The sequence below is a fragment of the Tauraco erythrolophus genome, chromosome 8 (genome assembly GCF_009769465.1).
Source record: "Tauraco erythrolophus isolate bTauEry1 chromosome 8, bTauEry1.pri, whole genome shotgun sequence".
Taxonomy (NCBI): domain Eukaryota; kingdom Metazoa; phylum Chordata; class Aves; order Musophagiformes; family Musophagidae; genus Tauraco; species Tauraco erythrolophus.
Window position 1 is genome coordinate 42,420,233 of NC_141472.1, and position 19,635 is coordinate 42,439,867.

Consider the following 19,635-nt stretch of genomic DNA (forward strand, 5'->3'; position numbering starts at 1 on the left):
AGTGAAAAAATCTTACTTCTATTAAGTGTTTTCTTATAAGCACATAAAACATGGCTAGTTACACACTGATTAGCTGCGTTCTTCTACATGGCTAGTTACACACTCATTAGCCGTGTTCTAAGAAGCTTCCAGGGAGCCTTAGCCCTCTTTTCCGTAATTCATGGCACAGAGGCACATCAGTGTGTCCTCACAGCCCCCCCCTTGCGTATAAGCACAGTAAATTACAAGATAAAAGGTCAAACTTTGACGATGTGAACAGCATTGTTCACTGTTTTCTACTTCGAGCGCACGTGGTGTTTCAAGTATTTTTGTACCTGGGGAAGAGTGGAAAATGGATCATCAGGCCTGTGCCCTGATTCATTTTTATTTTTCACATCGCTCGAGTCCTCGTGTTCGTTCGCAGTTCTTTAGTCTGTAGGACTTCTCAAGAAAAAGTCAAACAAACAATAAACTTTGACCGAAGGTATATGATTGAAGCGGCCATTTTATTGCAATTCACTGTACTGAGTAAATATATTTAGATCTTTTCCATAGACGAAGCAGTTAGGTGAATTCCTTTTCTTCTTTTAGTACTATTTCAAGCCACGTGCAGTACAGAAAAATGGTTTGTCTGATGTGATGGTAAATACTCTAGTGGTGAGAGAGTGGGACGTTCACTGTGGCAGAGCATTGCAGAACCAGTAGAAATGGTGGCATTCCCCAGGGCTTGATACTGGGGTCAGTTCTGTTTAATGTCTTTATCAATGGTCTGGATGAGGGCTGTACAAAGGGATCTGGACAGGCCAGATCAATGGGTCGAGGCCAATTGTGTGAGGTTCAACAAGGCTGAGTGCCAGGTCCTGCACGCGGGTCACACCAACCCCGGGCAACACTACAGGCTTGGGGAAGAGTGGCTGGAAAGCTGAAAAGGAAAAGGACCTGAGGGTGTTGGTCAACAGCCAATGAATATGAGCCAACAGTGTGCCCAGGTGGCCAAGAAGGAGGTTGTAGGGAGGTGGGTGTCAGTCTCTTCTCCCAAGTAACAAGTGATAGGACAAGAGGAAATAGCCTCAAGTTGTACTAGGGGAGGTTTCAATTGGATATTAGGAAAAATTCATTCGCCGAAAGAGTTGTCAAGCATTGGAACAGGCTGCCCGGGGAAGTGGTGGAGTCACCATCCCTGGAGATATTTAAAAGACATGTAGATATGGTGCTCAGGGACATGGTTATAGTGGTGCACTTGGCAGTGCTGGGTGAACAGTTCGATTTGATCTTAAAAATTTCTTCTAAGCCTAAACAATTCTACGATTCTATGAAACATAAGGTTACTTCAAAGTGTCTCTTACTGCTTGTGCAAAACCAGTAGTTTTCTTGTACTGGATCCAGTATGTTTGCCCTAAGTAGCAACATGAGCCACTGCAAGACTGGACTAAGAGATGAGCAACCTCCTGTGCCACTGTGTGCTTCCAGTATTTAAGATATGTATTTTCTGATTCTGATTTTACTGTATTACAGGAAGTTAATTCTCATTAAAAATAATAGGGGAATTATTTACCTGTTTTAGCCTTACAGGAGACCTGTAATAAAAATGCCAATGCACCATTCAGCAGTCATGCTGTAACTTGAAGGTAAATTCTGCCACTTTTGGAGAAGCATCATCTGCTACCTTCTTAATCAGGATAAAACCAATCAAACACCAAAACTCCTAAACTGAAAGTCCGATACAGTCTTGAACTGTTGCCAAGAGCTCTCAAAATCCTATTTCTGCGTACCAGATTTACAGATTGCAGAGTGGATTGTTTTCATGTGAGAAAATCAGGGTGTTTCATGTGACATTCGCTCTAACCTTCGCTGGCTGGGGTTGGTCACCTCTCACTGTCAGCGAGCAGGATCCCGTCATAGTTTCCTCATCCCCTCCCCAGTTTTGGCCGGCCAAGGATTACATCCTGTTGGAGTGCTCCAGAGTATAGAGGAGTTGAAACAGATCCTTGCAAAACAGTGCCAGGCTATTCTAGAAGTCTTTGTCCCGCAGAAAATCGCACTCTATTCTTTAGATTTCAGCACCTTAGTCAAGGGGATCCGTCCATCTGGCTTCTTTCTAGTCCAATCCTTCCTGTAAATACCATGGCTGGTTTTTTTTTTTTTTTTCTTTCTGAAGCATTTTGAACTTTACATTTTTAAGTAGCGCATCTAAAGAGAATGTACTGCATAAGTGTACTTAAGGGAATATTTTCGAGGACTATATTTATGCCTCTGTAGTCGTCCTTTAGTGGTCTCGAAGGAAGGCGCTGTAATACTGTTACACATAGATGTAACATGTTGGTGGTACTGTTGTTGCAGAAATGTTGTAGGATCCTAAGTCTTTACATTCCATTTCTATCTCAAAAAACTTTTACTTACTAAAATCAAGTCTGTAGTAACATTTACTATGATTTAAAACGTTAGCATAACATTAATGTTAGGAATAGAGCAGGATTGACATGCGATTCCAGATAAAACCTGTTAGCATCGTTGCTGCAAGTCATCAGTACCATCTTACATTTGAGTTCTAGGGTGGCTGTTTTTTCTGAAATATTTACTATTTTAATTGCAAATTCTGTATTCGTCTCGCCTTAATAAAATGTCCAATCTCAGAAGTTAAGTCTCATCTGGTCAGCTTGAAAAACTATTTTGGGAGAATAACACAATTATTCTGAACTCCTTTCGTGAAGATTTGCTCATATAGTATAATCATATGGGGGAAATTATTACTTATGATATTCACATTGTTTCATAGGTATTCCGAGATCAGTGCATTGATACAAACTTTTCCCTTTTTGTTATACAATTTTCTTGTAAGAAATGATTATTTTAATTTAGTCTAAATGCAGGGTTTTTCTATTTTTATGGTTATTATCAACCCTAGAAGCAGCTTCCTTCACATTAAATTCATTCAGTTTTATAAACAATTTTTAAAGGGTATTAATTGAGCTAGTCATCTGTTGATAATTCTGAATAGAAGCATATGGGAAACTATTCAGCTAAGAGATACATCCCTTGATTCACCCAAACTGTACATTAACTATTTAATAACAGTTGCACTCTCTTAGCTTTTAAGACGTAGCTCCATTGCATCCACGTATGAGTAGAATATGCTAGCAGGATTAGATTTACCCTGAGTCTTATTTTGATGGTTCTATTGACATTTAGAACTTTGATTCTAAGCTCTTTAAATGGATGCAGCTGTGTACATCTTCACGAGTTACTGAACTGAGCTGAAAGACTTCGGAGAATGGCTCATGCATTTTCTGTATCTATATTTTTCAGGCTGTTTTATTGGAGCCAGGGAGTCATGAAAGAAACTCAAGAAGACAACTTGGATAATGAACGGAAGATAAAAAGAAAACAAAAAGAATGTGGCATATAAAGGGTATAATACCTGGAGGTATTAGATCTGACTCATATTTATAAAAATGAGACAAGCTTTCACAAAATACAAGTTATCTTAGACAGTCATCAAGCTTGGAGCCATGCTGTTGAACTAGAAATTCTCTTTTTCCCCATTCTCCTTTCTGACAGGTAACAAAGGATTGGTGAATTATGATTTTCCCAAGTTGGAAGCACTAATTTTTATCTATATAGTTCATCCTTATGAATATATAAGGAGTTAAACATTGCATATTTAATGCGGATTATAATGGGAAACTGACTCATTAACAAAAATGGCCACTTTTAAGGACTTGGTTTCAAACTGAGCTGGAGCCTCCCAATGCACTTTGTACAATTTGGGGACAGGTGTACTGAATGGCCGCCCTTGGGAGGCCATGATGACATGTAGTAAAAGGATATCATCTTACTGTTGATATCTTTGAAGACTCATAAACAGAAACAGAAAAATGAATGGTGGAAAGGAGTGTGACGGAGGGGACGCGGATGGAGGGCCACCAGCAGTGCAAGTTCCCGTTGGTTGGCAGCGACGGGTGGACCAAAGTGGAGTGCTCTATATCAGGTAAGGTTACGTGAGGTGGTTACTCGTTTTATTTTCCGTGTAGTTTTGCCAGACCATGTGGTAAATTACTGGCCCAGCTGATCTTTTATGCTCAGAAACTTCAAGGGCTTGTTCTTTTAGAAGCGCGAGATCGTTTTTTCTGCCGGTATTAGTGGAGACCACTTCTGTCAGTTGTGCCATTTGCATGCCCTGAACATACTCTCAAATCTAATATTACTTGGTCTTGAAAATTTGATAATCCTTACCATACGTTTTGCTTTAGGCATGAATAGTTCTTTATTACTTATTATTGTCATATGGATTTTAGAGCTGAGCAGTAGCAGATTTAACCTTACTTAATATCTTTATTATTCAAACGTTGTACGGTGAAAATAACCAGAGGTTTAGTTATATGCCACATCTGAGATGATGAGAAATCTCTGCCGTCTTCTGCCTCCTCCCAGATGCGTAGGCATTGCCTTTTCCTGGCACCAGCACTGGCTCTTTGTTAAGAGCCTTTGCTGGTCGAATTCAGGGCAGTGATCGGGCGTGCAAACCATTCAGGGCAGGTAAGGTAGAGTGGGACTTCCTTTTGTCAGCAACCAGCCTTCAGCTCAGTTCATGCAGTCCCGTGCAACTTCATCCTGACGTTCTGTACGTCTTCCCTAAGTCTTTTCTGGGTTTATGTTCCAGATCTGTTGTATTTTTGTGGTTCACTTGCTCTCTTTTCAAAAGGAATTTAATCAGTGTGCTTAGTAGCTGCAGAAAATACCAGGTTTTATATGCCCTGTGAAGGTTCTGTGTTTCAGTATCACTGACGTTCTCCAGCAAGATTTGCTTCCATGGATTCCCCACATTTCTCATGTAGAAAAAAACAGGAACATAAGCCTAAATCCAAAGTTTTAGGTATTTTATTTGTTTATTTTGTCAGCTTATTGGATTTTTTTGCTTCACCCTGGAACAGTCACGAAGAAATGCTTTGAAATTACTATTAAATGAATGTGTTCAGACAAACAGGCTGCAAATTAAATGTTATTGGAAAAAAGATCAAAGTTAGCTTTAACAAAATAGGGGTGCATCAGGTTTGCATCACAGAAGTCTAAATGCTTATGCGTCAGTTCTTTGCTTAATCTTATTCCACTATTCTGTGATTAAAATAACCACTTCTTCACAACATTTTATGTATTACCGATACAAAATTCTTTAATGAGTCAAAGCATGCTCCAATTTTACACTAAACTACCATAAAAGATCAAATGCATTCCAGGATTCCTTGTTTATATTCTCAATTAGCAGAATCAAACAAAATCCATGTCAGTGATACGCATGTCAAAGATAAATTGCCTTCCCCTTGTATTTCTCATTACAGCTATAATTTACTGGGCCTCTGCCTTAGTTAAAAATCAATGAGGAAGAAAAAGTTGTGGGCTGATGGTTGGTTTTTGGTTTTTTTTTTCCCCTATCATCTCTATATCCAGGCATCAGGACGTACAGTGCTTTGGTATTTTTATATACCTGATGATCCTACCTGCTTTTGAACTTCATTTTCTACAGCTATAAGAAGCGAGCCATGAAGCTTGTGCTTCTTAAAGCATGTGCCTTACATGTTTATAAACTAGTAAACAGCGGTATAATTGGGACAGTTACTCACTTTTCTGTCTTCTTTATATGTTCTCTTCGTTCAGGAGAACTTTCTTAATATTTCTGTTCTCAATTGCCTTATGCAAAACACTGTTTTTATTCTATTTGACCCTATTAATCAAGTTTACCAGTTGCCTTTTTCAGCTTGAGGAGGCTTGTATTATTTCTGCCCTCTTCCCAAGTTTTGCCCATGTGCTTTTTTTTCTCTTTAATCCAGTGGTTAATTTTCTGATTGCCTTCTTTAAGCCATTCTGATGAAAGGGTAGGCTAGACAATACACTTGGTATGGTCTCCATGGCTCTTACATTCTTATTTGGCGAAAGGCACAGTGTAGGACGTGTTGGTTGCAAAGAATGGAAGTCAGAGAGTCCAACCTCCTGCTTGATGTGGAGCATCAGCAGCACTCGGTCAGGTCAGCCCTTGGTTTTGCCGGCAGCATTGTCAAGGATTGAGTTTCCCCAGTCTCTCTGGATAACCTGCTCTGGTGCTGCACTGCCCTTCTGAAGGAGCAACCACCCTGAAAATACGCACAGCATTTATTGAGGATGAAAGGTCAAACAATATTGACTCAAAAGCTATCCAAGGGAAAATTAGTGGATATATTAAGATCTGACATGATTTAACTAGAATAGATGATCTCAGCTGAATAAGGACTCATTCTATTTGTGCTTCCTTATAAAGCAAGCACACTTTTCTGTCAACTGTCAACAGTTGCTTTGGATTAAATCCATTAATTAACTAGTTTTTATTACCTGGTAAAAGAACTGAGTTGATTCTCAGTGCTGCTCATAGTAGAACAGTGCTGCTGCCTTCAAGTAGGACCTAAATCTTTTCTTCATCTTACTGTTTATGAATAGTCATCAGTGGAATAAACTGAGAAAAGCTCCTTAATAATAATGGGTACCCAGACTTGCCTTACACCCACTGATCGTCGGTGCCGAAGTGCCCTCTGGGTCTGTTGTTGGCAGGCTCCCGTCTCTCCTCGCACCTGAACCGGAGGTGTGTGCCCAGATTTCCCAGGCAAACTGCACGCCAAGGAAGGTTATTTCAAATTGCTTTATTCCAAAAATAGGAAAAAAAAAGAACTCTGATGGTATAGCTTTGCTCTTGCTGCTCAGTAGGCCCTTTTTACCAATGCAAGTGAAATAGCATCCTGACTCCAGAGCATATTGCCAGGGATACCATTTAACACAAGCTTTTTAAGCATCACAGAAAATATCCGTGGAGATTTTACACGTAGATGGGATGGCGTAGAACAAATGCCAATCTGAGTTTCTCCCATGGGAAGCTATTACATCTTCAAGAGTGGACCTTGGTTGGGGTGAGCAGTCACTCCTGTGTGCGGTCAGGACAAGATGAGAAAATCCAAAGCGATCGGCCGGTGCTGAAGGTAAAGAGCCAAAGTAGAGAACGAGGGATGCTCTCAAAGTTAAAATGTGATAATGGTAGCATCGTGGCTTAACCCCTCCATGGCTGAAATTAAACTCCCCAAGGATTTCAATTTAAGACAGGGAAGGTTTGACTCTCTGACCTATCCAATCACTTCATACCTGGACCATTGTTTTTAGGTTGCTCTTTTGCCTTGCTTACCCTCAGAACCATCACTGTTACACATATTCAACCCAGGCAGTTCTCTCTAAAGTAACTATTTCAGGGCAAGTCTGGCAAATAAATTACTTATTTAAATCATCAGTGTAACTTTAAATATCGCTCGCAGATGTTGCTTTATAGGTGACTTAGTTCTTGTCCAGAATGAGGTGTTTATACATTGAGTTTTAAGGACGGAAGCTCATCATGGTTTGGAATTTTGACTCTTGGCTGTTTTCGTGTTCCAAACTATTCTAGTGAAGTTGTTTTTGTTAAAATAAGGGCTGTTTACAGCTCCTGTTAAGAACCAGTGTTCTACCCAGTCCTCATAAATATTCTTTCCCTGATAAACAGTTCAGATGGCTAAGTAATAAAGAGCAAGCTGGAAGGTAGAGGCTTGTGACATGAGAACTTTTTTCATCTTATGAATTAGTGATTTTGCCGTAACAGAATTTCCAGTGTCCTATTTTTGGATATGGAGATAATGATTTTCTGGTGGGAGTTAGAGGAATTCGAATGCAGTTTATCAGAAACTCACTGGACTGGCTTCTTGGTGTAATATTTCTCACTTTCAGTGAGAGGGTTGAAATTTTAGCTGAATGAAACCGAACTGCTTATGCAACTGAGAGACCCAGCCACGAGAGTTTTGTTACTGTTCCCCCTTTTCTGCATGGATTTTCTCTTACTTCTTGAAACACACTTTTGTGCTTTTTCTTTTTAAATTAGGTCCCAGCTCTAAACAGTACAGATGACTGTCATGCCTGCATGGAACTGCAGTGATGTGATGGAGGGGGAGGAGGTCCGTGGGGACTGCACTCTGCCTGTGTGTTACACTTTACAGGAGAGAGGAGGGAGAAAAATCATCTTAGTGTTGTTAGGCAGTGCTTAAGGCTTTCAAGAAGGACTGTAATGTGAATAGTAAATACCAGTAATCTCAGTTACTTTCTTTTCTCTGCGCTTGCTATGTTCATTTCTCTACAGCAAAATCTTCCTGTAAAATGGTGATGGTTTTTGGGGACTGTTTTTGATAAGTATCATCTCAGTTCTTGCATAAAAGCAAGAAGTACTATGAAAAAAAAACATGAAATATTAACTGTGTTGTTTTGAACACTCTCTATGTGAGTTGTTAGAATGGTAAGTAGAAGTCATGACCTATCAAATAGCTTGTATTCATCATTTCTGTTCCTTTACAGTCCCAGTGGGTCTTTATTATCCTGCTTGGAGCAGGTGAAGACTTACTTGCTGACTGATGGAACATGCAAGTGTGGCCTAGAATGTCCTCTTGTTCTTCCCAAGGTAAAGAAAAGCATCATTTTTAATCTCTGTGCTATAATCCTTATCAGTTATGCCAGCTGATGTGCTATGCTGTGACTTAATCTCGGTTCAGATCATATATATAAAATGAGATAAGTTGTATACACCCAAAGATTTACCATAAAATACAAAATGAATCTTTCCTCTGCCTCCCCTCATGGAAGAGATCTGACTGGGGTTTTATGGTGGTTTAACATTTTCCTGTTAAATTGGAAACCTACCATCAGCAGCATCGTGCTAACGCGAGAATCGGAACGAGACGCTGACTTCTATTTCATCTCTTGAGCAATGTAGGAGCAGCCAGATAGCTCTAAGAAACAGAAGCAAACTTAGTTTTATGTAAAATTTCTGGTTTAGGTATGTTTAGTGACTTTGCTGCCTATAATCATTATTTTAAACATTGGTATTTTTACTCTCAGGTCTTTAATTTTGATCCTGGAGCTGCTGTGAAGCAGAGAACTGCTGAAGATGTTAAAGCGGACGAAGATGTCACCAAACTATGCATACATAAAAGGAAAATTATTGCTGTGGCTACACTTCATAAAAGCATGGAAGCACCACATCCTTCACTAGTTCTAACTAGTCCTGGTGGTGGAACAAGTGAGTAAAATCATGCAGAATCATTTAATTATCTAATTTTATGTATATATCATGACTATACAAAAACACCCCCAAAAGTCTTATGTATCTATGATTACAATAGTAAACAGATTCAAGGGGAAAATGGATGTAGTAATTAGAGAGATGTAGGTAGATAGAAAATGAGTCTAAAAAGCAGGTCATCCCAGACTAAGAGCATTATTTTCTTGGAAAAGACACCAGATTGTTCTAGACAAAGAAAATACGTTAGCTCTCATCTTTTGGAACTGTAGTAAAATGTCTGATATTCTGTCACGTGGGAAATTAGAGAAGCAGAATAAAGTGATTATAAAGGGATTAGAATGTGGCTAAGGACTTGGCTAAACAGGAAGTTGTATCACAAGGCAAAATATACAGCAAAAGCATATCTTCACTGTAATTTCTCAAGGATTATTTTTGGGGACCAACCTGGATTAGTATTTTAATGTGCCATATCAACAAAAAATGAGGTAGGTTGTTGATGGATGAAGCTGACAGGTAGTATCAAAACAAGAGAAGATCAAAACACATTGAAAAACAGGGGGATTGTTGAGACCTGGAGTGAAGAAAAGGTATAGCAACAAATCCTGTTAACTGTAAGGTTATTCACCTGGAGACTAGTAAAAAAAGCTATTAGCTGTAAATTATTGAGAAAGAAGACCTAGATGTAGTAGCTGATGGAAGATGCCTGTGAGCAGTACCAGATGGCAGTATGGTGCAGATCAGTGTGACTCAGAGAGGGAAGTGCAAATGCCATTGATGCTCAGCACCATCCTGCGCCGCTCTTCTGGCTAGCGACACTCAGGCTGCAATAGGCAGGGGCTCTTAGTGAACTGCAAAACCTCTTTTGTGAAAGTCACCTACAAGTGTTTAGCTTGTTCAACCTGGCAAAGTGGTGGCTGAAACAAGACACAATTCCTGTTAATAAAGACATCAGGAGAATCAGCACCAGAAAACAAAGCTCCTTAAGCGAAAGGGCAAATTTAGTGCGGAAAGAAACAGCTACAAAAACCGAGTTGCATAGAAACTTCTACTGAAAATCAGATACTTTCTGAAGATTACAAGAGAAGGTTCCAAAGTGGTCTTACAGATCCAAACAGTTAGGGCAAAGGAGTGAAGTTACTTTTAAGACAGGACTCAGTAAATTTATGGTTGTATACTGTGATGCATGCAACTTCTGGGAGATGACCCTGGAGAATCTGAGAGAGCTTTTGCACCTCTGTGTTGCTGCAATAATAGCTGGGTAATTGCTAATCCCTCTGCAGCCTTACTTCAAAGTGGAAAATTTTAAGGATATAAAAATAAACAATAAATTTCAGATAAGTAGACAATGCTAAAATACTGATGTGCTTTTGCGTTTTCAAATTGCTATCTATGATTTTAAAGTTTTGTTTAAATTGTCTTTTGCAACATAATTTATGTTTTTCAACTGAACATGCAATTTCCCAAGTTACTAGGCATTTTCCTTTTTGAATTTTTTTACTCTTCATTAGTAGTCCTTAAATTACATTTCTGTTTTCAAAAAATTAGCAAAATGAGGAGGTGAAACCAGCTAAATATTAATGACACAAGTCACATTTAAGTGCTCTTACCTTCTCAGTTGATCAGAGTTTTATGCACTAAGCAAAGAAGGAAATTTCCCAAGAAATTGCTTTTGTAAATGAAAAGTCTTTTCATTTATGCATACTTACACTTGACTGTTTGCTTAGGTCCAGCATTCAAGGTGAGGTTTCTGGTACATAGTTTGTTTTGCAGTTCAGTCTTGAGATTTGTCCCCTACATGAGACTTTGGTTGTATTCTGGGAAAGGTAGCGTGGTTTTTTCCATCATGACGTGACTGGTTGAGCAAATAGGATGAAGGCAGGATTGTCAGTGCCATCTGTCTCCTATGGCCAGGCTGAAGGATAGAAAGGAATTGGGTTCTTGTGAGTAGAGGAATTGAAAGGCACCTCTGAATTCCTTTGAACATGAAATCTTTAGTTCATTACTCAAGTTTAAGTTTGCATATCCAGAGGCTGCATGCCAAAAATGCATTCGTTTTCCTTTACTGAGCTCACATTGCAAAAGCTGAATTACAAATTCCCAGAGCAGCAAAACTGGCAGAAAGTCTGCCAGACTTGGAGCTGCTTGTGATGGTATTCTTAAAGCAAAACACTGGAAAAAAAAATCTTTTTAAATAAAACTGATGTTAGTGGACAGAAAAGGAAAATGGTCTCGTGCTTGTAGGGAAGGTCTAGTCTCAAAACTGGAATTGACAGGAAATTTTGCAAATAGCCCCAAGGCCTTTATCCTGAAAACAAACCCTCCTGTACTCAATAGATGGTGCCAGAGGCTCCTTTTCCCTGCGACAGCGATAGCCTGCTCCTCCTGCCAGCCCTTCTAGCTGGAGCCAAAGTGGTGATGCTGGAGTTTCGGGAGTAGGAGAGTGGAGATGATGATTAGAGGGAAAAGATAAAAGGGGAGGAAGGGGAAACAACCTTTCAGAAGCAGACGTTTCAGAAGGACTGTGCTACAGTATATTTGTGTAGGTAACAAGTGTGCTTGAAACCTCAGAAACGCAAGATTTACAGTTGTCCATATTTAGGCAGTCTTTATCTGGGATATGGAGTTAAGGTCTGTGCAGCTGCGCTGTGTAGCAGGCACCGTTCCAGCAACTACTTGGTGATTTCAGTACTATTTCTGTTGAGGCAAAAGTTTAGCCAAAAGGCTTTCCAGCTTTTATGAATATTTTCACACACAGTAGTTTTGCAGTGAAACATGTGATATTGGATTTCAAAACAGTAACTGTTGTGTTTTTAACATCAGGTGCGACTCCAGTAGTTCCTACTCGAGCAGCAACTCCAAGATCAATGAGGACTAAATCGCATGAAGGAATTACAAATTCTGTGATGCCAGAATGTAAGACTCCTTTCAAGTTGATGATAGGGGCATCTAATGCCATGGGTAGGCTTTACGTGCAAGAAATGGCTGGAAGCCAGCAACAAGAACTTCATTCTGTCTATCCTAGGCAGAGATTGGGTAGTAATGAACTTGGACAGAAGTCTCCGTATCGTGGCAGTCATGGTGGGATGCCCAGTCCAGCTTCATCGGGATCACAGATATACGGAGACGGCTCAATCTCTCCTAGGACTGACCCACTTGGAAGCCCTGATGTTTTCACAAGGAACAATCCCAATTTTCATGGAGCACCCAACTCTAGTCCTATTCACATGAACAGGACACCTCTATCTCCACCATCAGTAATGCTACATGGTTCTCCCATACAGTCATCCTGTGCAATGGCTGGAAGGACTAATATACCTCTTTCCCCAACCTTGACCACAAAAAGTCCAGTAATGAAAAAACCCATGTGTAATTTTTCGACTGGTATGGAAATACCACGAGCAATGTTTCACCATAAACCGCCCCAAGGTCCACCCCCACCTCCCCCACCACCTTCTTGTGCTCTTCAGAAAAAGCCATTAACATCAGAAAAGGATCCACTTGGCATTCTTGACCCTATTCCTAGCAAACCAGTGAATCAGAATCCCGTTATCATTAACCCAACTACTTTCCATTCAAACGTCCACTCTCAGGTACCTGTGATGAATGTAAGCATGCCTCCTGCTGTCGTCCCTTTGCCAAGTAATCTTCCTTTGCCAACTGTAAAACCCGGTCACATGAACCATGGAAGTCACGTTCAAAGAGTTCAGCATTCTGCTTCAACTTCCCTCTCTCCTTCACCGGTGACATCCCCAGTTCATATGATGGGATCCGGGATTGGAAGGATCGAGGCTTCTCCCCAAAGATCACGTTCTTCTTCCACATCATCAGATCATGGAAATTTCCTGCTGCCTCCAGTAGGACCACAGTCATCCTGTAGTGGTATTAAAGTTCCTCCCAGGTCCCCAAGGTCAACAATAGGGTCACCGAGACCATCCATGCCATCCAGCCCTTCCACCAAGCATGATGGACTTAATCAATACAAGGACATCCCTAACCCATTAATTGCTGGAATGAGTAATGTATTAAATCCTCCCAACAATGCAGCTTTTTCTACTGCATCGGCTGGAAGTGGTTCCTTGAAGAGTCAGCCTGGTTTGCTGGGAATGCCTTTAAATCAGATCTTGAACCAGCACAATGCTGCCTCTTTTCCAGCAAGTAGTTTACTCTCAGCAGCAGCCAAAGCACAGCTAGCAAATCAAAATAAACTTGCTGGTAGCAACAATAACAGCAGTAGCAATTCTGGACCCGTTGCCAGCGGTGGCAACAACGAAGGACATAGCACTTTAAATACCATGTTCCCTCCTGCTGCCAACGTGCTTCTACCAACGACCGAAGGGCAAAGTGGCCGAGCAGCACTGAGAGATAAATTGATGTCTCAGCAAAAAGATCCTCTGAGGAAAAGAAAGCAGCCAACCACCACGGTGTTGAGCTTGCTGAGACAGTCTCAGTTGGACAGTTCTGGAGCTTCCAAAGCTGGATCTGATTTGATAAGAAAGCAAAGTCAAAGCTCCTTTCCCATCAGTTCTATGTCCCAGCTACTTCAGTCCATGAGTTGTCAAAGCTCTCACATGAGCAGCAATAGTACCACCAGTTGTGGGAGCTCGAACACCGCTTTACCTTGCTCTGGTAACCAGATGCATTTTGCAGACACCAGTATGAACTCTGGCAGTCTCCAGAACTCGCTGGCACAGAGTTTACCCCTGCGAGGGGAAGGTGTGCATTGCCAGAACACAAACACTAACTTTGTCCACGGTACTAGCCCGGGCACAACCAACCATCTTGCAGGTTTAATAAATCAGATGCAGGCTAGCGGGAGCTGTGGGATGCTCAGTCAGACAGGAATGGCTTTAGGAAATTCCTTACATCCGAACCCACCTCAGTCAAGAATCCAGGCATCCTCCACTCCAGTGATACCAAACAGCATTGTTAGCAGCTGTAATCAAACAAGTCCTGAAGCAGGTACGTTTCCTTCTAAAAGGATACCCTTATGTTTGACTGCTTGGAAATACATGACGACTATTTTTAAACGGGTTCCTTTTACATATCTGCTTTTTAAATTTGAGTTTACCAGTATGAAAAGCCAGCCTATTTCATGCTGATATCCAGAAACTCAAAAATAAAATGAATAAGAAAAAACAGTGGTGGACTAAAATATATCTCCCTTTTCCTGAACAAAATCATCTTGGCCTCCTTCCTGTGACAACTCTTGCTTTTATTAACTTTGACACACTCCGCATAAATAAAATCCATGCATACATACCCAGACCTCAGCTTTTATCCCTTGCCCAAATAAATTAGGGTTTATTTTCAGCGTGCCCTGCTACTTCAGCCCTAGAATGCTGTGGCTAACCTGGCAGCGCAGATCCAGGCTGCACTTGTGCTCTTTACTGCTTGCATTAAAGAACCAGAGATTGGAGCAGAAACTAGGGGTACAAAAAGTTTACAAAATAGCCTTTTACAGGGACAGTGTGGGGCAGTGCCAAATCTGTGTTTGCCTTTATCATGATAATTTTATTAAGTTGGTAATTAAATGGTTGATTAAACTCTGTATTCAGTAGGAAGAGTGTAGAGAGATCTCCTGGTTTATTCATCAGTGAAGACTGGAGAGGAAGCGAGTGCTGTTACTGCCTCCGTGCTTTTAAAGAGAAAAGGGAGGCAGCTCGAAAATGTGTGTTGTGTGTAACTACTGCTGGTGTGCGCTTTGGAAATACGGTGCTGTGTTTATTTCTTAAGCAGGAAAAAAAACTCCCATTGGATGTTTCAGTCTTTCAGCTTGGTTAACCTTCAAAGCCTGTGTTTGATACAATCATAGCTGAACGACATGAGGTCCAGCGGAAAGGGACTGTAAGCAGGAAAGCGGTCTCTCTCGTTAGCCCCAGAAAGATCCTGATGCGTGTTCCTGAGCTTCCTCCAAGAGAGCTGATACAGAACAGAGTTACATAAAATCTGAATTATATGAACATGGTTTTCTAACATTATGCTGGTCACAGTTTCTGATGACTTTTAAGGGTTTCTCTCCATTCCTGGGGAAAAAAGGTGGGTTTTTTTTTCCTTGGCTATATTGGTGGGTTGTGTCACAAGCAAGCAGCCATTAATCCTTGCGTGGCTGTTTTGCCTTGTCATGCTGACAAAGAGGAGCATTTCCTGATACAGTCTGTCTCTTCTGAGACTTTGTACTCGTTTTTGAACAGAGCAAAGGTCTGGTTTTTGCCTTAGGAGCTTGCTTCCCTGTCCCACTAAGCATACTACAAAATCCCTTTAGCAGGGGCTCTTTGGGTTTCCACCTCTGAGTTCAGTGGGTACCAGTGGTATGTATGGGTTCTTCTGAATTATCGCTGTCCACATAGCTGAAGAAAGTTGTGAAGTTGTTGCAGCATTGAACTATATTAACTTGCCCTCCAGAGAACAGAAAAGACTGAATGTTATGTGAGATAAGAGCCTGTGTGCCAGCGGTTACCGTCAAGGAGCTGAGCAGTAGTAATTCACCTCTTGTGGGGTAAAGGCTTAAAAGGTTCATGATTCCTGCACAAAATTCAGACTGGAACCAGTTAACACAAGTTTTGCATTACATAAAAGTTACCAATAAAATCTTACTTAAAGACTGTTAAGGTGGGCTTCTAAGAACGAGAATCCAGGTTCGTCCCCATGTGGGACCTTCTCGTTCCTGCTCCATCACTTTGACCCAGCCGTGTGCTGTAACGTGCCGTGCTGTGGTATGGTGGTAACTGGGTCTGCTCGGGAAGGCTGCCTTGGGGCTGATGGCACAGCTCGTCGTCATCCCTGTGTTGGTTAATCAGAGCCTTTGCTCGTGTCACCAGCCCTTGTCTTCAGGCAAACTGAGTTCCCTCCCGAGAAGACAAAAGTGACACAACAAATCTGTGCATGTGCCAAAGCCTCGTGAAGAAAGGTTTCAACAGAAACAGCCTCTTCAGTTGTCATCAATATAGGAATAGAAATGTGTCTGTAACCTCAGCTGGGAACTTCTGTTCTGCTGTGGTATTTCTGCAGAATGGTATTTCTAATACTCTGGAGATAACGGACAGAATTATCACAATATAATTATAGGGCCTGAAACTGACTCTTTTTTTTCTTATCTAAATGATAAAGAGTAGTTTTGTGTAGGCAAAGACTAGAAAGATTTGAATACGTTCTGTTCCTCGCCACAAAAGGGCTTTGTTTCTTTAGTTTAGATTCCTGCAAAATACACACAACCTGCATTTATTAATTTTGTTAGTATCCATGATGGCCATCAGAACCTCCCCCCCCTACATCAAACCATGACACGAGCCTAGAGACCTGTTGGTTTCTTTAAGATGAAATTCCAGAATCTGTTATCTTTGTGTTACTCCAGGAGCAAAGCCCTAAAACGGTGCCTAAACCTTCGTGTAGCCTCCTGCCAGAGTCGTCACAGCAGCGTGGGGCTCAGCATAAGATTTAAATCTAATCCATAGCTGGGAAAATCCAGATAGAGGCATTTCGTTGTATTTGCAGGAGAAGGGAAGCATTCTGTCTGTGAAACAAGTGTGGAATGTGGAATATTTTGGATTAATAATAACCTTGAAAAATAAAAGTTAGTTACCAGTCTGCATTAGGACCAAACTGGTAAGAGATGTATCATAGAATCATAGAATCATAGAATGGTTAGGGCTGGAAGGGACCTTCAAAGGTCATCTAGTCCAACCCCCCTGCAAGTAACAGGGATATCTCCAACTAGATCAGGTTGCTCAGGGCCTCGTCCAACCTGGCCTTGAACATCTCCAGGGATGGAGCACCCACCACCTCTCTGGGCAACCTGTTCCAGTGTTCTACAACTCTCATGGTAAAAAATTTTTTCCTAATATCCAACCTGAATCTACCTCCCTCTATTTTAAAACCATTGCCCCTTGTCCTATCACAACAGGCCCTCCTGAACAGCCTGTTGTGATAGGACAAGGATTATCATGAATTATTCTGTACAAAGGGATAGCAGGCTGGTGGTTGTGGTGGATGAAGCTCAGCCATGTGAAGCACCCGTTCAAGAGCAGTGCAGCTGAGTAAGATGTCTTCAGGAAACTCTTGTGTTCGTATTTCAGTTTGTGGCTTCTTTTTTTTCTGCTTTGTTTTTAAGTATTTTAATTGCTAAATCTGTTTGCTGTTTCTGTGCCAGCATTCAGAATAGCTACTAATCAGAAAGTAGTTCCTGAGAGAAAAAGTACTGAGAATCACCACAATTAGATATTATTGCCTAAGCTTTTAATTATATTTTAACCACATGGACCAAGTTTTATTGTTCTGGCTTTTGTTTTCTTCTTCCGCAGATAATAGCTTTAGTTTCCAGGTAATTTTCAGTATGAGTGTGATAGAAATTTTTTTTGTATTTATTCATTTTTAATTCTATTTATGCAGTAGAAAGCTCTTGCAGTTTTCCGAGTTTGAGCCCTTGAAAACCAGTTGTGCTCAATAATTTTTATTAATAATTTCAGTCTCTCAGTTCTATAGTATTTGGGTTGCAAACACTGTTTAGTAACAGCTGTCTTGCAGGAGGAGCTAGCAGCAGATCTGTGTAGATTATTTCGGGCTATTCCTTTGAAAAGAGTCCATTTTCTGCCAGGAGTCTGGGTTCTAGACTCGTTTTTTCTAATGAGTGGTTTTACTATTTCTGTTAACCTTCGACTCAGTATTCCTCATTAGTCAAGCCCTCAGACTTCTGATACAAACTGAAGGTGGAATCCAGTTTGCCCATTTGGCAGCTTTTAGCTGAATTTTAGCCAAATTCATTAAGCCACTTTACCTCTCTGAAGTAGTCTCTGGATTTGACTGTTCTTTTCGTAAAACAGGACTGTGTCACTGTGTGATATATTTTGTTGTAGAGTCTGGTTCTTTTTTTTTTTTTTCTTGCTGTTAGAATGTCACAGTGTAGAAAATCTATGTATGTGTGTGTTGAACATTGAAGATGCAAATCCTGCTAAGAATGCATCATGTGTAAACAACGGGATAGATGAAAACAAGGGGAAAACATTTGAGAGTAAAAGCTATATACAGTTGATGAAGGAAATCAAGGGAACTAATATAATAACCGTAGCAAACAGAAATAAAGAGAAGTTGTCTCAAATAGCAGAACATCAGAAACATGAGAAACTCTCATAGAAGTTTAGTAGTGACAAATAAAGGGCAGATTTGGCAAACAAAGGCTTTATCCCTTCCGTAGACTTAGAACAGTAATTTTTACTAGTGAAATTTTCAGAGTAGAAAATAGTAAAATATAATTAAATAGTGAGGAGCATACAGGACCGATCCCAATCAGTGAGGAGCTTCTATCCCACTCAAACAGAATTTATTTTAATACAGACAAGCACAGTGTAATATAATTGGGAGTGGAACATTGCCTTTGAAAACAGTGACTCAAAGAAAGGGTTTAGGAGGCTTCGATTTAATAGACATCATGCAAACTGTCAGAACAGTGATGTTGCAAAAAAAAAATTTAAAAAAACCAAAACAAAACAAAAAAAAAAAAACCACAAAAAGAGAAGCTGGATGGATCCTTGGGAACATAGAAATGGGAATACATAGTGGAACTGGGGATGCTCCTGGCTCTGTGTGTACTTGAGAAAACCAGAGTTCAGATATGGCGTTCTGGGTAGTGGTCACTCCTCATGAAAGCTACAAAAAAATAGAGATTTCAAAGGAAGGCCACCAAATTGATGTGGTTGTCACTCAGACGTCGGGATGTCAGCCCTAGGGGCAGTGTCTGTACTCTGGTTTTGCAGAAGACCCTGGAGTCGAGCTCACCTCCCACCCTGTGAGCTCATCAGCAGCCCAGGTGCCACGGAGTCGAGCTGGATGTGAGTTTTTCCAGCACTTGGGAATGCCCTGAAACTGCTCTTTCAAAGTAGCCAAGGAATAGTATCTCTTCTGTAAGTATTTATGCTTGGGCAGTATCTGAAAAAGTAGAGGGCTGAATTATTTTTACGTTGTTGGCAGACATTTGATGACAGCTTCCAGTGGCTGAAAGCTGGTAAATTCGACACCAAAGAAGAGTGATTTCCTTTTTGTGAGAATTCTGAGCATTGGAGTACTTTAGCAGAGGACACATTGAGTGCATGGAGAGAAAGTCTTAAAGAAATTTCCAAACCCAAGTGTGCGTAGGATCGTTCTGAAGGGTGATGGTGGTTGCTTCTGACCTTAGCATCTGCTCAGCTCCGTTCCTCTCGTGCTGCCCTCCCGTACCGACCTTCGAGGGCGCGGAGAACTGCATGGCTTCCAACTGCTGGCTCAGAATACTTCTGTCTCGGTGTTCGCCGTTGTCATGTAACCTCATCGTCAAGATTTAATCTCAATACAACCTAAAAGACTCATGAAAGATATTTCTTCTGCCAAACTGGCAGTAGGCTTAGAGCTCGTCAAAGGGGAGCGATCGGGAGCTGCTTTCACTTTGCAGAACCAGAAAGTATCTCCTTGATAGTCATATCACAGCTCGGAGAAAAATTCCCTTCAAATCAGACTGGCCTTTGTTTTTTTCTTCTTCAGCAGCGTGGGGTATGATCTTCAGGACATGTCCCACTTCT

General features: G+C 40.9%; 1 protein-coding gene across 10 annotated transcripts in view; it reads left to right on the forward strand.

Annotated features, from left to right (window-relative positions):
* Positions 1 to 19,635, forward strand: part of MBD5 (methyl-CpG binding domain protein 5) — a 70,520-nt gene that overhangs the window by 20,772 nt on the left and 30,113 nt on the right. For 6 of the 10 annotated variants that reach the window (XM_086615805.1, XM_086615814.1, XM_086615813.1 and 3 more), the window contains 4 exons: positions 3,286 to 3,967; positions 8,368 to 8,470; positions 8,908 to 9,088; positions 11,912 to 14,050. In XM_086615805.1, the coding sequence (XP_086471931.1) occupies positions 3,855 to 3,967; positions 8,368 to 8,470; positions 8,908 to 9,088; positions 11,912 to 14,050 (2,536 nt within the window). In that variant the 5' untranslated portion in view covers positions 3,286 to 3,854. Of the gene's footprint in view, positions 1 to 591; positions 622 to 3,285; positions 3,968 to 8,367; positions 8,471 to 8,907; positions 9,089 to 11,911; positions 14,051 to 19,635 lie in introns of those variants that run through there. The other 4 variants (XM_086615807.1, XM_086615808.1, XM_086615809.1 and 1 more) reach the window with 4 other exon arrangements.